The 21,344-nt window shown below is 35.8% G+C and overlaps 1 protein-coding gene across 1 annotated transcript in view; it reads right to left on the reverse strand.

Moving 5' to 3' along the window:
• LOC307179583 (disintegrin and metalloproteinase domain-containing protein 5-like) overlaps positions 1 to 21,344 on the reverse strand; it is a 129,895-nt gene continuing 108,551 nt past the window's right edge. Inside the window, exons 19-21 of the mRNA XM_079908939.1 lie at positions 7,541 to 7,700; positions 6,240 to 6,290; positions 1 to 149 (exon numbers count right to left, since the gene is read on the reverse strand). Coding sequence (XP_079765065.1) covers positions 137 to 149; positions 6,240 to 6,290; positions 7,541 to 7,700 — 224 coding nt within the window. The 3' untranslated portion in view covers positions 1 to 136. The remainder of the gene's footprint in view (positions 150 to 6,239; positions 6,291 to 7,540; positions 7,701 to 21,344) is intronic.

The raw sequence follows: 21,344 nt of genomic DNA on the forward strand, positions 1-21,344 counted from the left end.
GCAGATGATTTATTATTTCATAATTTAACCCTCAGCAGTGACAACAGAGGCGAGCGAGAAATATGTTTTTTCCTTCTTGGTTTAGGCCAGTTTCTGGTGATTTATTTGGTACCATCCTCTCTTCAGGCCAAGATTGTTAGAGACTGTTACTGTGAGGGAAAACAAGACAAAGCACACCACAAAATACCAGTTATTTATTATTTTTTTTGGAGCCCACATATTTCTAACACAAGAATTTATTTAAAAGGCATGGAAAACTGAAGAGAAAGGATGAAGAAAATAAAAATTGATTCCAGAAAAAAAAATCATCTGTTACCTTCAACTGCAAATATTCTTAGTCTTCTACTAGAGTGGCTTCCTAAAATATCCTAAGTGTTTATCTATTTTTGGTAACTAGGTCAATAAAGCAAAGTGCCTTTAAATTTCCATTCTAAGTATATAAACGGATTTTAGTTTAGAATAAAAATGAAAAATTGTGATGTTTCTAAGTACAATCACATTTTATAAAAGATAAAACACCAACATATACACCATATATACATCTATATATATTGAAATATTTTAAAATGATCATCCTAGGTGCTAAGATTAATGATGATAATTTTTTTATTCTTTTGAATATTTTTAAATGAACGTTTATTACTTGTACTGCTATAATAAGAAACAGAATGATTCACCTACTCACAAGCACGTGCAATTTTATTGAATAAATCAAGAGAGGAGAGTCAAGGCAAGATTTGGGTATCCCAAGCTCTCCGGACTAAAAAGAATCTTATTGTCATTAAAATCGAAAATAATCCACCAGAATTATGAATGATGAAAACAGTTAAGCATAAAATAGAGTCAAATGTTTGTTGTAAACCTCAGTACAAAACTGAAAATGATAAAGTGTTTTTGGAACCAAGAAAATAATGTTTAAAAAACAGGAATTTATTAACATTAGGCTAGGTCTAAACTCCCAACTTACATAACAAAAAAAATCAGTGGAGCGAGAGAGATGGGAAAAGGTAAACGTACACTAAGCATCCCTCATACTAAAGGAAGTCTCAAAAATGCCTCTAATCCCTTACTTTTATATTACGTATTTTTCTTTCTATTACATACTCATTTAAGAAACAGCTTATTACTAAGTGACACAGTGGAAAATAAAGAAAATTCAATACAATAGTGAAAAAGTAAAATTTAAGATAAACTAGAAAGCACATCACTCAAATGTACAAATGACTAAAAATAACTTATGAAGGTTACAACCTGACACAAATGGATTGGTGGTCATCATTACAATCAGGTAATTTGGCAGTAGATATCAAAAAGCAAGAGTGTAAATATTATATTTATGCTTTGATCAAGCTCTCTTCTAGGGATTTACCCTGAGGCTATAATTTATATAGCCTTTAGTTTATTATTTAGACTATTATAATTTATATAATAATATAAGGATGTTTATTAGAGGGTGTTCATAATACAGAAAAACTGGAAGTAGTTTACATATTCATAATAATGGATTTTTTAAATGTTATTTTTCTTTTTTTTTTTTTTTTTTGCGCGGTACGCGGGCCTCTCACTGTTGTGGCCTCTCCCGTTGCGGAGCACAGGCTCTGGACGCGCAGGCTCAGCGGCCATGGCTCACGAGCCCAGCCGCTCCGTGGCATGTGGGATCTTCCCAGACCAGGGCACGAACCCGTGTCCCCTGCATCGGCAGGTGGACTCTCAACCACTGCGCCACCAGGGAAGCCCTATGTTTATTCTTTAGAAAAAATTTTTAAGAATATATACATCTATATTGTTAATGGAACTTTTCTTTGGGTATTGTGATTATGAGAAATTTATCTTTAATTCATATACCTACCAAGGTATTTTAGATATTTTAATAAATACTTGATAATCATTAAAAATCAGAAAGACGCTTTCTGAAAATAAAAAGATCTAAATTTTAACTAATTGTTAGTTCTAAAGTTTACCTGGTTATCCCTACTTTCCTTTCATATGAATTTCAGAATCTTTTTCTCAATTTTTCCTACCCTTTTATATAAAAAATAGTGAATTTATGTTAAATATACAGAAGCTTACCTATATACAGATTATTGATATTTGAAAAGAAAAGAATAAGATTTAAAGTTAAAAGTATAAAAACAGAAGTAAAGACAAGCAGATTCAAATTAAATGGAAAAGGAAAAAAATATTTTAGGTAATTAGACTCAAAATTTATGGAAAATCTCCTTTGCAAAATTCTAGGAAATAAAAGTTTAGTTATAATATAAAGTAAATATAAAATGTAAGCATGATAGTTTTAAAAATGAAAATTGTAAACAACTGAAACCTGATAACTTTAGAAGATGCTAAACTGCTGAACTGTAATAAAAGTATTAAAGTGATAAAATATATGCTCCTGCCTGCAGTGTGTGAGAGTCCTTGTTGCTTGATATTCTAACCAACACTTGAGGTTGCCTGTTCTTTTAATTTTAGCCACTCTTATAGGTGTGTAGGGGACACTCGTTTTTATTTTAATTTGTCTCTTTCTGATGATTAGTGATGTTGAGCAATTTTTCATGTTTTGAGCTCCTTTGATATCATCTTTTGTGAAGCGTCTTTTCAAATATTTTGCCTATTAGGCTTTCCCGTGTTTTGTTACTGGTTTACAGGGATTCTGTATATATTCTGAGTATGAGTTCTTCATTGGAAATATGTATTACAGACATCTTCTCCCACATTGTGGCTTCCCTTTTCCCCTTCATAAGGGTGTCTTTTGTGAAGCAAAACTTCCTCAAGGTTTAAAAATTTTATTCTACTGTGCTTAAGAACACTTAAATGAGATCTACTCTCTTAACAAAAATTTAAGCATACATTTTTAACAATAGGGACAACGTTGTACAGCAGATCTCTAGATTTTGCACAATTGAGACTTCATTCTCATTGATTAGCAACATCCCACTTTACTGTCATCCCAGCCTGAAGCAACAACCATTCTACTCTCAGTTCTACGAGCTTCACTATTTGAGATAGCTTAAGTGGAATCATGCAGTTATTTGTCCTTCTGTGACTGGCTTATTTCACTCAGCATAATGTCCTCAAGGTTCATCTATGTTGTCATAAATGCAGGATTTCCTTCTTTTTAATGGCTGAACAACATTCCATTATATGTATATACCACATTTTCTTTATCCATTCATCCAATGATGGACATTTAGCTCGTATTCACAACTTGGCTATTGTAAGTGGTGCTGCAATGAACACGAAAATGCTAATACTGCTTTGAGATCCTGATTTCAATTCTTCCGGAAAAATATCCAGAAGTAGGATTGCTGGGTCATACAGTAGTTCTATTTTTAATTTTTTGAGGAATCTCCAACAGTTTTGCACAGTGGCCACAATATCTTGCATTCCCATCAACATTGTACAATGATTCCAATTTCTCCACATCCTTGCCAACACTTGTTGACTTTCGTGGGGTTTTTTTTTTTATAATAGCCATTCTAACAGGTGATACCTCATATGGTTTTGATTTGAATTTCCCTGATGATTAGTGATCTGAGCTATCTTTTCCTATATCTGTTGGCCCTAAGTATGGTATTTTGGGAGAAGCATCTATTCAAGTCTTTAGCCCATTTTAAAATCAGGTTTTATTTTCTTTTTTGTATCAATGGTAGGAGTACCTTATGTGTTTTGGTTATTAACCCTTTTTCTGATACATGGTTTAAAAATATTTTATCCCATTCCATAGGTTGCTCTTTCACTCTATTAAATGTTTCCCTTGCTGTGCGGAAGCCTTTTTAGTTTGATGGAGCCCCACTTGTCTATTTTTTGCTTTTGTTGCCTGTACTTTTGATATCAACCCAAAAATTCATTGTGAAGACCAATGATATGAAGTTTTCCCCCTATGTTTTCTTCTAGGAGTTTTACACTTTGGGGTCACTTTTAATCCACTTTGAGTTGATTTTTGTGTATGATGTAAGGGTTCAATTTCATTCTTTTTCATGTGGCTATCCAGTTTTCCCACCAACATGTCCCACTGCATATTCTTAGTACCCTTTCAAAGGTCATTTGACCATCTATGTGGGGATTGAATCCTGGGCTCTCTATTCTGTTCCATTGGTCTTTATCTGTCTTTATAACAGTACCATACTGTTTTGATTACAGTAGATTTGCAATATATTTTAAAATCAGGATGTATGATGCGTCCAGCTTTGTTCTTTCTCAAAATGTTTTGGCTATTGAGGGTCCTTTGTGGTTCCACATAAATTTTAGAATTTTTTTAATATCTCTGTGAAAAATGCCACTGGAATTTTGAGAGGGGTTTCATTGAATTTGTAGATACCTTTGAGTGGTATGGATATTTTAACAATATTAATTGTTTCAGCCCATGAACACAGGATGTCTTTCCATTTCTTTCACTGCTTTCTTGTAGTTATCAGTACACAAGTCTTTCACATTCTTAGTTAAGTTTATTTGTAAGTATTTTATTTTTTGATCCAATTATCTATGGGATTGTTTTCTGAACTTCATTTTAAGATAGCTTATTTTTAGTATATAGAAATGTAACTGATTATTGTACAATGATCTTGGAGCCAGCAGCTTTATTAATCTTGTTTATTAGTTCTAATAATTTTTTGTGGAATCTTTAGGGTTTTTTATGTGTAAGAACATGACATCTGAAAACAAAAACAACTTCACTTCTTCCTTTCTGATGTAGATGTCTTTTGTCACCTAATTGCTCTGGCTAATACTTCCAGTACTAGGTTGAATACATATGGTGCCAGTGGGCATTCTTACCTTGTCCCTGATGTTAGAGGAAATGCTTCAACGTTTTCAGTTTGACTATGGTATTAGCTGTTAGCTTCTCATATATGGCCTTTATCATGCTGTAAATTCCTTCTATTCTTAATTTGTGGAAAGAATATATCATAAGAACATTTTGAATTTTGTCAAACGTTTTTTCTGTATCTATTGAGATGATCTTGTCATTTTCATTCGTCATTTTGTTAATGTGGTGGGTTATCACATTGACTGATTTTCATATGTCGAACCATCCTTGCACTCCCATGATGTCACTTTCTCATGGTGCATGATCCTTTTCATGTGCTGTTGAATTTGCTTTGCTAGTAGTTTGTTGAGAATTTTTGCATCTATATTCATCACAGATATTAGCTTGTAGTTTCCTTTTTCTGTAGTGCCCTTATCAATTTTGGTATCAGAGTAATGCTGGCCTCATAAAATGAGTGTTACCTCCTTTTCTACTTTTTGGAAGAATTTTAGAAATATTGGCTTTAATCCATCTTTAAATGTTTGGCAGAATTCACCAGTAAAGCCAATCTGTCCTGGGCTTTTCTTTGTTGGGAGGGTTTTAGTTACTGGTTCAATCTCCTTAACTAGTTTTTAATCTGCTCACTTTCTATTTCTTCATGATTTAATCTTGGCAGGTTGTATGTTTCCAGGAATGTATTCATTTCTTTTTGGTTCTTCAGTTTCTTAGCATACAAATATTCACAGTAATCTTTCATGAACTATAAACTATAAAAAGATTATTTGTATAGTATCATTTGTAATGTCTCCCCTCTTATTTCTGGTTTTATTTATATTAGTCTTCTCTCTTTTTGTGTTAGATGGTCTAGCTAAAGGTTTCTTTCTTTATTCAAAAAACATGCTTACTTTTGTTGATGTTTAAAATTGCTTTTTTCTTCTTCATTTTGTTCGTATCTCCTCTGACCTTTACTATTTCCTTCCTTTCACTTACTTTGGGCTTAGTTTGTTCTTTTCTTCATTCCTTGATGTGTAAAGTTCGGTTGTTATTTGGGATCTTAAGACAGTAAAATGAATGAAAACTCCAAGGCTCTATCTTATTAGCAATAATTTTTTTCTGAGATAATATTATAACTATAAGCACATCTGACATTTTTATAATATCAGTCCTCTTATTATGTGGCAGTAAAATGTCATCAACATATAAGTGCTGCTTACCAAACCTCAAAAAAAAAAAAAAAGAATCCTAAAACTTATGTGGTCATAAATGTTAGTGTGGGTGCACAAAAATCACTCCTTTGGTGTAGGTCAGGGAGGAGAGGTTGAGACATAATGAAATCAAGTTTTATTGTTTAGCATTATAAAATCACCTACAATGGGAACCACAAAGAATATTATTAACAAATGTTTTGGTTTCAAGCTAACAATTTTTAAGTGCTCCTTCAATAATGATCAAAAGGTATGATGCCAAATGGTTAATCAATCACTCGTTCTACACTCACCTTACACTGAGTGACAACTTGCTGTTACTGCTGCTTTCTTCCGACACAGACCTATAACATCGATAAAGTTTATTTTAAATAAGTGGGGGAATTTAAAAATGTTGAACAATTAAGTGACTATTTGAACAAAAAATGTTCTTCAAAGAAACAGAGTGATTCACTACATAAAATGTCTCCTTCCAGCAAAATAAAATAAAACTGGTACCATCTCAATATTAGAACAAATGCCATCAGCCACCTTGCTTTGTTGACAAAATCCTCACATCCTCATTTCACATTTACTCAATTTTACAGATAGGCCCCCTGATTCTATGATATCACTAACTCCTCAGGCCAAATTAAACCAAAACCATAAAGTAGCAGTCAAAAATTTCAGTTAATTTTTCCATATATTTCTACAGATTTCTTTCATCCTCTCGTAACATACTCAGATCTTCTCTTCATATCACTTCTTGGAAGGTAAAACTAGAGGTAAATACCTCTCTGGAAGAATACAGTAAATTATGACTAAGGGGCTCAATAATGATGTTTAAATAGTTGTGTAACTGATTACAGATAATATGGTGATTTCATTTATTAATTTGGTGTACCCAAAAGTTTATGATACATTGGAAAGCTATTATCTCACATTTTGTAGAGTTATAGAGAATAATTTTAAGAACATAAAGATTAAATCCCTTGCTCAAGATATCATAGTTAGCAAGATATGTAAGACTTAGGAGTTGAAACCAGGTTTTCTGAGGCTAAATATAATTTTCTCCCCACTCCATGATGCTTCCTCCTGTCTCCTAACCTGATTAGTATGAATTACACATGTAATTTCTAGCTGAGAAGTGACTGGACAAATCAGCAATAATTAGGAAAATAAATATTATGCAGGCAGGTTCATAGGTATTATATCTAGTTGAGTGGGCTGTTCTGATAAAGTTATTTACCACTGGTCTGAGGATCTATATCTTAAAATTTTATTTATTTATTTACTTTTTAAATGCAGTGTTATTTATTCTCATGAAGCTCATGGACAATTTGACTATTTAGACAGAATCAGTGGATTAAGAGGACGAATAAACCTCCACAATACCCTTGGCACCCATATCTCCTCCTCAAGTGATACTGGTGGTAAAATGAATGGTTTTAGTAATGAGTAAAACCAGAGAAAACATGAAAACACCAAGCTAGTTTGAAATGTATCCCTGGGCCATACTCATATTGTTTTACCTACAGTTTTAGCTTATTCCTGATGAAACCTGACTACTTTTTGCTTGACTTATTTAATTTAATAAGAATTAAAATATATATACCTCTCACTTTCAGGTTCTCCTCTGTAGCATAGCTCCCTTATTTTACTCTGTTTTATTATAATAGCAATAATAATGATGAACACAGGTAGAGAAGTGTAGAAAATCAGTTGAAATCTGTGTTTTGGAAGACTGAGAGATCTCTGCAGCAATAACTTTTTACCTAGAATGGAAAGCATCCATTTCAAATTATGTCAGAGATTTTATTAACCAAATCAAAAGGTGGAGGGGTATCATTACCAACAATATTCCCCAAAACTAAAAATTTCATTCACATAGACTGTGAATATAATAAAATCTGAAAACCTAAACTAATATATAAAATGGGCTGTTACTAGCGCTTTACTGATGTTTTTGAGTTTTCAAACTTCCACCCAATGGTGATTTCCTTGATTGAAGGTAGTAATGTTCTTTCATGGACCACATACTTAATACTTGCAAATATTTCTTCAATTCTGTTCTGATACAGGGTTTCCGAGGCTCAAACATGTATATCACAAAGAGTATTGGATTGTACCTGTATGTGAGAATTAAATCTGGGGTATCTGGCATTTAATTTCTCTTACATTACTACAATTTTTTTCCTAAAAATTAAAAATCAGTAGTCTCTAAACTTAAGTTCGTTAATCAAATATGCAGCAATAGGAAATTGTTAAAATGGCTCTAGAATTATTTTATAGAATGCATGGCTAAGCTTGGCTTTGACCCACTTCTGACTGACTAGTGCTAATATCTACATTTTCCTCATCTGTTCTTGTAGATTCTCAGCTGACATCTGCATTCACCTTTCCGGATTCATAACGTATCGAGTTCTGCTTTCTCCACAATTTGTTGGTATGCTTCCTTTTATTTGATATGAACTGTGACTCTATCACTTCGCCGCACTGGAGGAGCTGACGGTCAGAAGAGCAACTCCCCAGCTACAGTGTGGATGACCGCTGAGGCTCAAAATACTTCTCCTACTACTGTCCCAGCACTTCTCCCTTTTCCCCCATGTGTTTGTTTTAAGCAAGTTCAAGGTAGGAGCAACATTTTCTTTTTCAGTCAGCTTTGTGCATGCGCTTGGGGCTCCCAGTATCTTCGAGACAAAGATTACGTGATATTTGTAATTAGAAAACAAGTGAATCAGATGAAGAGATCAGCCTCTCTGGCCATATACTGCAGATTGATTCTCAGCTATGTGTATAGTCTTCCGGGTAATCAGTGATACCACATGGGTTATTTGAAAATGAATGTAATATATGCCCAGGTGGCCTTGGAAGTCTAAGTAGGAAAAACTGGTCTCACTTCTTTCGCTTATACTGTCTAGTTTTAACAAGCACTACTTATTTATACCAGCCAACAAAGAATATTTTCTACTAACTCTCCTCTCAGTTTGGTGACCTTCATTAAGTTAATTACTCGGAATCTCCATTTCCCATTGGTTAAACTAGTCCCCAGTAGTCTGCCTCAAGGCTTCTACCTCCTTCTAAAGATGCCTCAGGGAATCATCCAGTCATTTAACTATTGTTCATGGTTTTTCACCTCCTTCCTTTTATGACCCCGAAGTGTCTTAGCCTTTATGACTCAAGCGTTTAACTGTCATATCAAACTCCCCAAAACATAGATCTTACCCATACCAAACTTCATGGGTAAATATCAGGTATAGAAATAAAAGATTTTTCCCTGGAGGAGCCAGCATGCATCAGCGGCAGCTCCCAAAGCTTCCCTATCCTCCACCCTGTGCCACATTCAGATTGATTACAGAAAACACAGATGGAGAGCTTTGTGTAAAGTAGACACAAGATTGCTCATAAATAGTCATTTCACTTTTGCACTGTTAGTTACACAGTTTACATGATTACCAAGTTTCTCCAGCCAGCTATTCCACCATAAGTCCAGGTTTACATAGAATAATCTATATATACGGATAAGTATATCCTGCCAAAAACATTTTATAGAGAGGGACTCCTGTTATCTTTCTCTAGCAAACACTGTTCATATATGTAACAGTTAATTTTATGCATCCGTTTGACAGGGCCACGATGACCTCAGATATTTGGTCAAATATTATTCTGGGTGTTTCTATGGGGTGTTTTCAAATGAGATTAACATTCAAATCAGTAGACTGAGTAAAGCAGTAGCTTTCTTTAACGTGGGTGGGCCTCATCCTGGAGGCCTTAATAAAACAAAAACACTGACCCTCCAGTGGATATGGGAAGATCCTTCCTGCCTGAGGTACCCAAACTGAGACATCAGCTTTCCTGACCTTCAGGCCTGCTGCCCTTCACACAAAAATTGCACCATTGGCTCTCCTGGAGCTGCAGTTTACTGACTCACTCTGCACATCTTGGGATTTGTCAGCCTCCGTAATCACATGAGCCAATCAGTCCCTTCTAAAACATCTCTCTCTCTCTCTCTCTCTCTCCATACTATTGATCCTGTTTCTCTGGAGAATTTTGATTTTGGTACCAAGAAGCAGGGTGTTGTTATAATAAATACCTAAATATGTGGAAATGGCTTTGGGACTCGTAATGGGTAGTGGCTAGAGGAATTTTGAGGCACATTTTAGAAAACTCCTAGATTAATCTGAAGAGACTGTTGGTAGAAACATGGACGGTGAAAGCAACTCTGGTGAGGGCTCAGGGAGAAAAGAGGAGAGCAGAAGAGAAAGCCTACATCTTCTTAGAGAGTAAAAAGATAATCATGAACAGAATGGTGGTAGAAATATGTACATGAAAGTTGTTTCTGGTGAGATTTTAGACAGAAAAGGAAAATGATTAAGAAAAGGCAACTCCTGCTGTAAAGTGGCAAAAAACTTGGCTAAATTGTAACCTCGTGTTTTATGGAAGATAGAACTTGTGAGCCATGAAACTGGATAATAGCTGAGAAGATTTCTAAGTGAAATGTTGAAGATGTAGTCTGGGTACTCCTGACTGCTTATAGTAATATGTGAGAGAAGGAGATAAATTGAAGAAGTAAGCGTTACACAGGGAGGTACCAGAACTTAAAGATTTGGAGAATTCTCAGTCTATCCATGTTGCAAAAAATGGGAAAACATGTTTTAGAGAGAACATACCAAAAGTGTGGATGGAAAAATCATCTGATAAAGAGACTGTGCATGTGAACCACCTCAGGAATAAGGATGAGATTACACCAGCAGAAACACTGCTGGGCCAAGCTCCCCCGCCCAGTGGTTGAGAGGGGCAGGGCCACTCCAAAGAGCAGTATGGATGGGGCCTCTATCCACAGCTGAAGGAGTAGGGTAGCCTGTACTGCAGGCTCTGGGGTTATGCTGCTACCCCAATGGGCCTGGAGGGCAGAAAATCAAACCTAAGAGGATTATCTTCCAACCTTAAAATCGAATTGAATTTGCCTTGCTAGGTTTTATTTGTATTTACTGGGATCTGTCACCCCTTTCTTCTTTCCAATTTCTCCCTTTAGGAACAAGAATGTCTATCCTATGCCTGTCTCACCTTTGTTTTTTGGAAGCACATAACTTGTCTGATTTCACACGTTCATAAATGGCGAAGAATTTTCCCTCAAGATGAATCATACCTCAAGTCTCACCCATTCCTGATGTAGATGATATTTAGAAGAGACGTTGTATTTGGAATTTATACTGAAACGGGTTAAGACTTTTGGAGCTACTGAGATGGGGTGGACATATTCTGCATAAAAGGAGGACATGAATTTGGGGAGCCATACGATGGAATGTTATGGACTGAATAGTGTTCCCCCAAATTCATATGCTGATTTGAATCCCTAAACCCCAGTGTGATGGTATTTGGAGATGAGGCCTTTGGGAGGTAATTAGGGTTGAGATCATAAGGGTGGGGTCCTAATCTGATGGAACTGATGTTCTTATAAGAGGAGGAGGAGACACCAGAGAGCTTTCTCTCTCCACACACACAGAGGACTCAGCAAGAAGGCAGCCATATGCAAGCCAGGAAGAGAGCTCTCACCAGAAACCGAATTTGCCAGCACCTCGATCATGGGTTCCCAGCCTCCACAGCTGTGAGAGAATAAATTTCTATTGTTTAAGACACCCAGTCTGTAGCATTTTGTTATGGCAACCAAGCAGACTAATAGTGTATTTTCATGAAAGAATGGATGAGGTCATTTATTCCCTAGGCCATCCATTGAAGGGAGAACTAGCTGTGGAACACCAAACAAGTGATTACCAGTGGACAGTGGGAAGGGGGGAGGGGAAAGGGATTAAAAGCTATAAACTTCTATGTAGAAAATAAGCTACAAGGTTATATTTGTGCAGCACAGGGAATAGAGCCAATATCCTAATAACATTAAATGGACTATAATCTATAAAAACTTTGACTCACTATGCTGTAAACGTGAAACTAATACATTGTAAATTGACTGTACTTCAAAAAAAACACTTTCCTTCCTAGCGATATTCATTACCTAATAGTCTAGAGAACTTCAGACTAGAAGACAAGATGGTTTAGTATTAGAAAATCTTCAAAGGCAATATAAGACAATATAATCAGTTCAATAGATGCCTTACACATATCTAATAAAGCCCAAAATACATTCCTGATTTTAAATAAAATTGGGAGAGATAAATATTTTCTCAACAAGATAAATATTGAATCAAAAGGAGCAGCCTTTTCATGAGACAATATTAGAAGTATTCCTAAGAAGTAATGATAGCCTCTTTCATGATGATTTCCTGTTATTCTGAATGGATTACCCAATACAATTATGAAATGAGAGAGAGATAAGGTGAAATTAACTGAAGAAGAGGAAAGAAAGGAAAATTATTATTAAAAAGGTGTGGCAAAATTATTAACTTCAGTTCATATCATTTAAAAAATATCAACCCCCTAAAAAAATCAACTAAAAGCCTTTTGAAAATGATGATAGTCCATTGATAAAATGTACACACAAAAAATCAGGTTTCCTATAAAAAGTAGCAATTTAAAATACAACAGATCGGGCTTCCCTGGTGGCGCAGTGGTTGAGAGTCCGTCTGCCAATGCAGGGGACACGGGTTCGTGCCCCGGTCCGGGAAGATCCCATATGCCACGGAGTGGCTGGGCCCGTGATCCATGTGCTCCGCAACGGGAGAGGCCCGCGTACCGCAAAAAAAAAAAAAAAAAAGATAATAAAATACAACAGATCTTCCGATAACAACGTTCAACAAAATGATGATATTCTTAAAAATTAAACTGGCAATTTTTGATCCATAGATCCTGATATACCCATACAGAGATCAAAACCACAGTGAGTTATCACCTTACACTCATTAGGTTGGTTACTATAAAAAGAAAAGTTGGTGAGGATATGGAGAAATTAGAAAACTCATTGATGAGAATGTAAAATGATTCAGCCTCTATGAAAAAGAGTTTGGTGGTTCCTCAGAAAGTTAAATATAGGATTACTATATTATCCAGCAATTCCACATTTAGGTATATACTCAAAGTATTGAAAGCATGGACTCAAACAGATATTTGTACACCCACATTCACAGCATCATTATCCACAATAGTCAAAATGCGGAAGTAAGCCAGGTATCCATCAACAGATCAATGGATAAAGCAAATGTGATATATACATGCAACCGAATATTATATGGTCTTAAAATCGAACGAAATTTTGACATGCTACAACATGGGTGAACTTTGAAGACATTATGTTAAATGAAACAAACCACAAATAAAAGGACAAATAATGTATAATTCCACTTCTATAAGGTATGTGAAAGTGGTCAAATTCATAGAAACAGAAAGTAGAATGGTGGCCTCCAGGGGTTGAGGAAGAGAGGAATGGGGGATTATCGTTTAATGAATATAGAGTTCCAGTTCTGCAAGATGAAAGAGTTCTGGAGATGGATGGTGGGTTTACAACAGTGTACACCAATATATTTAATGTCACTGATCCATACATTTAATAATGGTTAAAATGGTAAATTTTATGTTATGCATGTTTAACAATTAAACATATACATATAAAAATGTATGTGTGTTAGAAAAGGTCAAAAATATCACTAGAAGTGATTGTCAAGGGTAATGAAAGAAAAATATGCAGAATAATTATAAATTTCCTACAACCATAAGATAATTGGGAAGCCTCATGAAATTAAAGAAATGCGAGTGGAAATTTTTTTACTGTTGGCTTGTCATAGATTTAAAAGGTTGATAATAACACCTGAAAAATCAATAATAATATATAATATTAGCAGTGGTTAACTTCTGGGGTTAAGATTATATAAAAATTATTAAAAGAAAAATTATAATATAAGATTAAATAAACTTGATGTATAAATTTTATATACCAAGTAGACAAGTTAACAAAAATATATGAGGATTTAGATTCTAGAATATGCAAACAAGTAAGTCATACACACAACCACATATATATTTAATTATATTTAATTATGTACATATGTTATATCTTTGTATGTAATGCTGTAAAAACAGATTACACATTCTTTGAAAATATCCATGAAATATTAACAAAAGACAATAAGATACTGGTTACAAATAAGGCCAGGATAAATTCCATAATTTGAGGTTTTTCCAGGCCATATACTGTTAACATAAGTCAGTGATATTCAAAATAAATAAAATGAGGATATAAAGCAAACTTGGATTCCTTGGGATCACCTTGCCTCTCAAACTCTTTATGCCCCCAAATGCATTCAGCATCACAAGGGCGTCTCCCACATGGAGTCCAGGCCCATCAGCAGCCCAGGGTTTCCTTGACTGGGTACAGGGCCCCAAGGAGATAATTTGGGCACAGAACAGGCAGTCAGCTGGCATACCAGCCCAGGGCTTTCGGGGTAGACCTACAGGCCCCAGAATAGAGGGGATGAATACAGCCTACGGCAGCTGACTAAAAGAAACTAGTTGTATTGGAAGGTTTCCTCTGAGCCCAGGCTCAGGTGCAACCACAGTACTGCCATTTGGACCTAAAGTGGCCTAGGGTAACTAACCATGACTGTTGGCCTGGCACTGTTCCAAGTGTTGTCAGGAAAGCCTTATATACCGGGGCATCCATTAACAGGATGGGAAATTTTCTGATTTTTAGAAACTGGCTTGGAAGTTTGGAAGCACAAAACAAAATTCATACAGAAGCTTAAAAAAAATACCCAGGAACTAAAAGCAACATTGTTTTGGTGTCAAGTGAATATAGCATAGATTATCTGCAGTTGCTGTTGCTGTTTTTAACTCCGACTACTGATGTTCACTCTGAGTGATGTGACTTAAGTGTGCAACCTAAGGGTATTGAAATCATTAATGTGAACAGTACATCTTTGACTTAGTCTGTGGATTAACTGTTGTGCTTTGTGTCAAGATAGCACTAATTTTTCATATTGTCAATATTGTGATCTTTTCTAAGAGCTCAGATAATAAAAATCAGAATGACGACAATACTAACACCAGCATGACCCAGACATCACTGAACAAGAAGGCTAAATGACTGTTCCTAGTGACAGATGGAGGAACGTATACAACTAGATTAGATATGTAAGTAACCAAAACATAGCATATTGTACAACATGCCAAAAATAATTTGGACCTAGAAATAAACCATGCATATATGGTCAATTAACATATAACAAAGGAGCCAAAAATATACAATCTAGAAAGGATAGTCTCTTCAATAAATTGTGTTGGGAAAACTGAACAGCTACATGTAAAAGAGTGAAACTGGACCACTATCTTACACAACACATAAAAATTAACTCAAAATGGATTAAAGAGTTGAATGTAAGACCTGAAACCATAAAACTCCTAGAAGAAAATATAGGCAGTAAACTCCTTGACTTTAATCTTGGTGATGATTTTTTGAATCTGACACCAAAAGCAAAGGCAACTAAAGCAAAAATCAACAAGTAGCAAAACATCAAATGTAAAAGCTATTTCACAGCAAAGGAAACTAGCAACAAAATGAAAAGACAACCTAGTGAATGGGAAAATATATTTGCAAATCATACATCTGATAAGCGGTTAATATCCAAAATATACAAAGATGTCATACAACTTAAGAGCAAAACAAAAAAAAATCCAATTAAAAAGTGGGCAGAAGATTTGAATAGACATTTTTCCACAGAAGACATCCAAATAGCCAACAGGTATATGATAAGATGCTCAACGTCACAAATCATTGGGAAAATTCAAATCAAAACCACAATGAGATATTACCTCACACCTGTCAGAATGGCTATTCTCAAAAAGATAAGAAATAACAAGTGTTGGTGAGGATGTAGAGAAAAGGAAACCCTCATGCAGTGTTGGTTGGAATGTAAATTGGGTTAGCCACTATGGAATACAGCATGCATGTTCCTCAAAAAATTTAAGAATATAACTACCATATGATCCAGCAATTCGACTTCTGGGTATATACCCAAAGGAAATGAAAACACTAACTTAAAAAGATACGTATACCTCCATGGTCATTGCAGCAGTATTTACAGCAGCCAAGATATGGAAACAATCATCCATCATCCTGACCAAAAATGTGATATATGTATATATATATAAAATGAAATATTATTCAGCCATAAAAAGAATAAAATCTTGGCATTTGCAAGAACATGGATGAGCCTCAAGGCTCATATATTTCATTATGCTAAATGAAATAAGTCAGACAGAGAAAAACAAATACCATATGATCTTACTTACATGTAGAATCTAAAAAACAAAACAAAACAAAAAACAAGCTCATAGATACAGAGAACAGATTGGTGGTTGCCACACATTGGGGTGGGGGATGAGCAAATTGGCTGAAGGGGGTCAAAAGGTACAAACTTCCACTTACAAAATAAATACATCATGAGGATTTAATGTACATCATGGTGACTGTAGTAAATAATACAGTATTTTACAGTTTGTTTCTTATAGTTGATTTCTAATCTCATAGCACTGTGGTCAAAAAAGATGCTTGATATGATTTAAATTTTCTTAAATTTACTGAGGCTTACTTTGTGGCCCAAGATGTGATCTATCCTGGGAATACTCCATGTGCACATGAAAACAGTGTGTATTCTGCTGTTTTCAGATAGAATGATATATAGATATCAATTAAGTCCATAGGATCTAATGTATCATTTAAGGCCTGTATTTCCTTATTGATTTTCTGCCTGGATGATCTGTTCATTGGTGTAAGTGGGGTGTTAATGTCCCCCACTATTATTGTGTTACTATCAATTTCTCCTCTTATATCTGTTAACATTTGTCTTATATATTGAGATGTTCCTGTGTTGGGTGCATATATATTTACAATTGTTATGTCTTCTTAGATTTATCCCTTGATCATTGTGTACTGTCCTTCTTTGTCTCTTATAACAGTCTTTATTATAAAGTCTACTTTGTCTGATATGAGTATTGCCACTCCAGCTTTTTTTTGATTTCCATTTTCATGGAATAACTTTTTCCATCTCCTCACTTCCATCTGTATGTGTCTTTAGATCTGAAGTGGGTCTCTTGTAGACTGCATATATATAGGTCTTGTTTTTCTATCCAATCAGCCAGTCTCTGTCTTTTGGTTGGAGGATTTAATCCATTTACATTTAAGGTAATTATCAATATATATGTTTTTATTGCCATTTTATTAATTGTTTTGGGGTTTTTTGGTCTTTTTCTTCCCTTCCTCTTTTGTTCTCTTCTCTTGTGATTTGATAACTAACTTTACTGTTGTGTTTGGATCCCTTATTCTTTTTGTGCGTGTATCTACTGTAGATCTTCAGTTTAGGGTTGCCATGAGGTTTTGATATAGCAGTGTATATATAAACAAGATTGTTCTAAGTTGCCAGTCTTTTAATTTCAAATGCATTCCCAATATCCTGCATTTGTACTATCTTCTCACAATTGCCGGTTTTGATATATTTGCGTGCAGATTATTTCCTACCTTTACTATATATTTGCCTTTACTGGTGAGCTTTTCCATTCATATATTTCTTGTTTCTTGTTGTGGCCTTTTCTTTTCCACCTAGAAAATTCCTTTAGCATTTATTGCAAAGCTGGTCTGGTAGTGCTGAATTCTCTTAGCTTTGGCTTGTCTGTAAAGCTTTTGATTTCTCTGTCAAATCTGAATGAGAGCCCTGCTGGGTGGAGTATTCTTGGTTGCAGGTTCTTCCCTTTCACTTTAAATATATCATGCCACTCCTTTCTGGCCTGTAGAGTTTCTGCTGAAAAATCAGCTGATAACCTTATGCAAATTCCCTTGCATTTTATTTGTTGCTTTTCCCTTGTTGCTTTTTATATTTCCTCTGTCTTTTATTTTTATCAATTTGACTACTATGTGTCTCAGTATGTTTCTCCTTGGGTTCATCCTGCCTGAGAGTCTGCGCTTCCTGACTTGGGTGACTGTTTCCTTTCCCACGTTAGGGAATTTTTCAGCTATTATATCTTCAAATATTTTCTCAGGTCCTTTCTCTCTCTCTTCTCCTCTGGGACTGCTATAATGAGATGCATTTAATGTTGTCCCAGAGGTCTCTTAGACTCTCCTCATTTCTTTTCATTCTTTTTTCTTTATTCTGTTCCCTGGCAGTGATTTCCACCATTCTGTCTTCCAGGTAACTTATCCGTTCTTCTGCTACATTTATTCTGCTATTGATTCCTTCTAGTGTATTTTTCATTCCAGTTATTTTACTGTTCATCTCTGTTAGTCTGTTCTTTAGATTTTCTAGCTCATTGTTAACCATTTCTTGTATCTTCCCAGTCTGTGCCTCCATTCTTTTTCCAAGATTTTAGATCATATTTACTGTCATTACTCTGAATTCTTTTTTGAGTAGATTGCCTATCTCCACTTCACTTACTTGTTCTTCTGGGGTTTTATCTTGTTCCTTGCTCTGGGATATATTCCTCTGCCATCTCATTTTGTCTAACTTTCTGTGATTGTGGTTTCTGTTCCACAGGCTGCAGGGTTGTCATTCTTCTTGCTTCTGCTGTCTGCCCCCTGGTGGATGATGCTGGTCTAAGGGACTTGTGCCAGCTTCCTGATGGGAGGGCCTGGTTCCTGCCCACTGGTGGGTGGAACTGGGTCTTGTCCCTATGGTGGGCAGGGCCATGTCAAGGGGTGTGTTTAGTGGGAGGCTGTGGGCTCAGGAAGACTTTAGGCAACCTGTTCACTGATAGGTGGGGTTATGCTCCCATCCTGCTTGTTGTTTGGCACGAGGCATCCCAGCACTGGAGCCTATAGGCAGTTAGGTGGGGCCAGGTCTTGGTGAGAAAATGGCAGCCTCCAGCAGGGCTCATGCCAATGAGTACGCCCCAGAACTACTGCCACCAGTGTCTTTGTCCCTGCAGTGGGCCACAACCACCCCCAGCCTGCGCAGGAGACCCTCCAATACCAGCAGGTTGGTCTGGTCCAGGCTCTTGTGAGGTCACTGCTTTTTCCCTGGGACCTGGTGCATACAAGACCTTGTGTATGCCCTCCAAGAGTGGAGGTTCTGTTTCCCCAAGTCCTGTGGAATTACTGTGATCAAACCCCGCTGACCTTCAGAGCCAGATGCTCAGAGGGCTCCTCCTACCAATGACAGACCCCTAGGCTGGGGAGCCTGACATGGGGCTCATAACTTTTACTCCTTTGGGAGAACCTCTGCGATATAATTATTTTCCAGTTTGTGGGTTGCCCACCCGATGGGTATGGGATTTGATTTTACCACTACTGTGCCCCTCCTACCATCTTGTTGTGGCTTTTCCTTTATATTTGGATGTAGGGTATCCTTTTTGGTAGGTTCCAGTATTTTTCTGTTGATGGTTGTTCAGCAGTTAGTTGTGATTCTGGTGTTTTTGTGAGAGAGGGTGAGGTAACTAACGTCTTTCTACCCAGCCATCTTTTCTCTGCCTCCTTTTTTTTCCCTTTGTGCTTAGTCTTGTTTCACTCCCTCATAAGGTGTCGAGTGCAGAGGCTTTGCACCCAACACTTCAAACCAGAGTGCCCAGTGTGAAACGGCTGTGCCGACATCTCCGCTTAGTGTGCAGAAGCATTCAATAATACAGTGTTGCTTATTTAAAAGTTGCTAAGAGATTAGAACTTAAAAGTTCTCAACACAAGAAAAAAAAATTTGTAACTATGCATGGTGACAGCTGTTACCTAGACGCATTACAGTGATTATTCTCCAAGGTATACAATATCAAATCACTATGTTGTACACCTGAAACTAATGTAATGTTATACATCAGTTATATCTCAATTAAAAATATTTGGATTTGGGTATGGTGGAGAAGGAGCTGTGAAAGCTACATATGGAGATGGAATCTCAAATGTCTGCAGTGAGACAAGCAAGTATTTCTAAGTCAATCATATTTTTCTGTTTCCTAAATGAAAAAAACAAATTGTCTTCCCAAAAGATAGCAATGTTCAAATAAAAATAGCTACCACTGAATTAGTTTGGGTACACCACAAGAACAAAAATGTTTTATCTATTCATTCAGTTTCTTGATTGCTCTACAAAACTGAGTGAAATTACATTTCCAGATTCATAGATTGCAACTAAAATGCCCAACGGGAGAAAAAAGAGTTATTTTGATAACATCTGTTGACTCCTCACAGTGAAGTAATGATTCTGTCACATTTTACCAAGTGAATGTGGCAGCAAAATATTGCCCCCAGCTCTTAGGTAATTTGGTTTCCAGAACAGAGTTTCAAATAGGCTTCTGAATTTCTATGAAAATTTTAATAAAACCATATAAAACAAAAAGATTTTTGCTATCTTGCTCAAATACAAACTAGACTTTGCTCATCTATATGTGTAGTTAGCAGACAGGGCAAATGTAAATTTTTGCAAGTTCCGTTCAGTCTATAATTTTCTTAATGAAGAAAAGAAAAAGATCTCACTTGCCAAATGTCCTGTACACCTGGTACACAACACCAAAAGGAGTGTGATTTGTTTTCCTGTGATATAAAGGCTTTCATAATGAAAGTTTCAGTCAGTTTCAGTTTCCTCAAAACGCATAAGCACTTACCAAGAATTTTTTTTTTAACTTCACAAAATGGAAAGAAATTGCTTCCTTAAACAAGTGTAGAAGACGACTGTACTCCTTACTGACCATAAAAGATATGTTAAAATATTTAAGATGTAAAATCTTATTTTTAAAAGTTTGGACAAGAAGAATGTACTTCTCTAATTTTGAAATTCATAGAGGATGAGAATAGGAAAAAAAGTGTGTAGTGAAGCAGAAATTTATGTGCTATTTCTCCAAAACAATCTGATGACCTGTGAAGGGGCCATCAGGATTATAGAAAAGGATGCACTGACTGCACCTGGGTAGTTCTATGATTTGCACAGGTTGTGACAACTCATACAATGAAAAAATGACTCATATTTTTGGAAATAAGACTGCTTCAGAACTCAAAAAAATGTAACCAGAAATGGGTAAGCAAGTTAAGAAGGACCTTCTCAGTTCCTTTATTAAAACTGTAATTTATGTGGAATTCAACTTAGATTTCACTAATTAAGATTACTTCTGTGCTTTAAAGCATGCTCCCTGAGAAAGAGAGATTTAACACATGACATCCAATGTGCTTTGGAGTGTATAAATATGATGGGCCTTATAGACATGGACAGCCTATAAGATGAATTTAAATATGCAAAGGAGCTGATTGACAGAGAGGTGGCCTACTAGAATAAGCCTGTAGAAACAAAGAGAATGAGTTTTGAAGAGCTGCAAAATAATATTTCCAAGCCTGAAAACCTGCTGTATCTAGTAAATAAGACCCAAGTATCCCATGCTCAAATGCTTTTGTCAAGATACTTAGCTTAATGCCACCATGATGGACTGACAGCAGAATTCAGTAAATGTGGGTTTGTTAAAACAGAGCTTCAAGTCAAAATGAATTTTACATTTGATTCTATTCC

The sequence above is a fragment of the Stenella coeruleoalba genome (genome assembly GCF_951394435.1).
Source record: "Stenella coeruleoalba genome assembly, chromosome: 21".
NCBI lineage: Eukaryota > Metazoa > Chordata > Mammalia > Artiodactyla > Delphinidae > Stenella > Stenella coeruleoalba.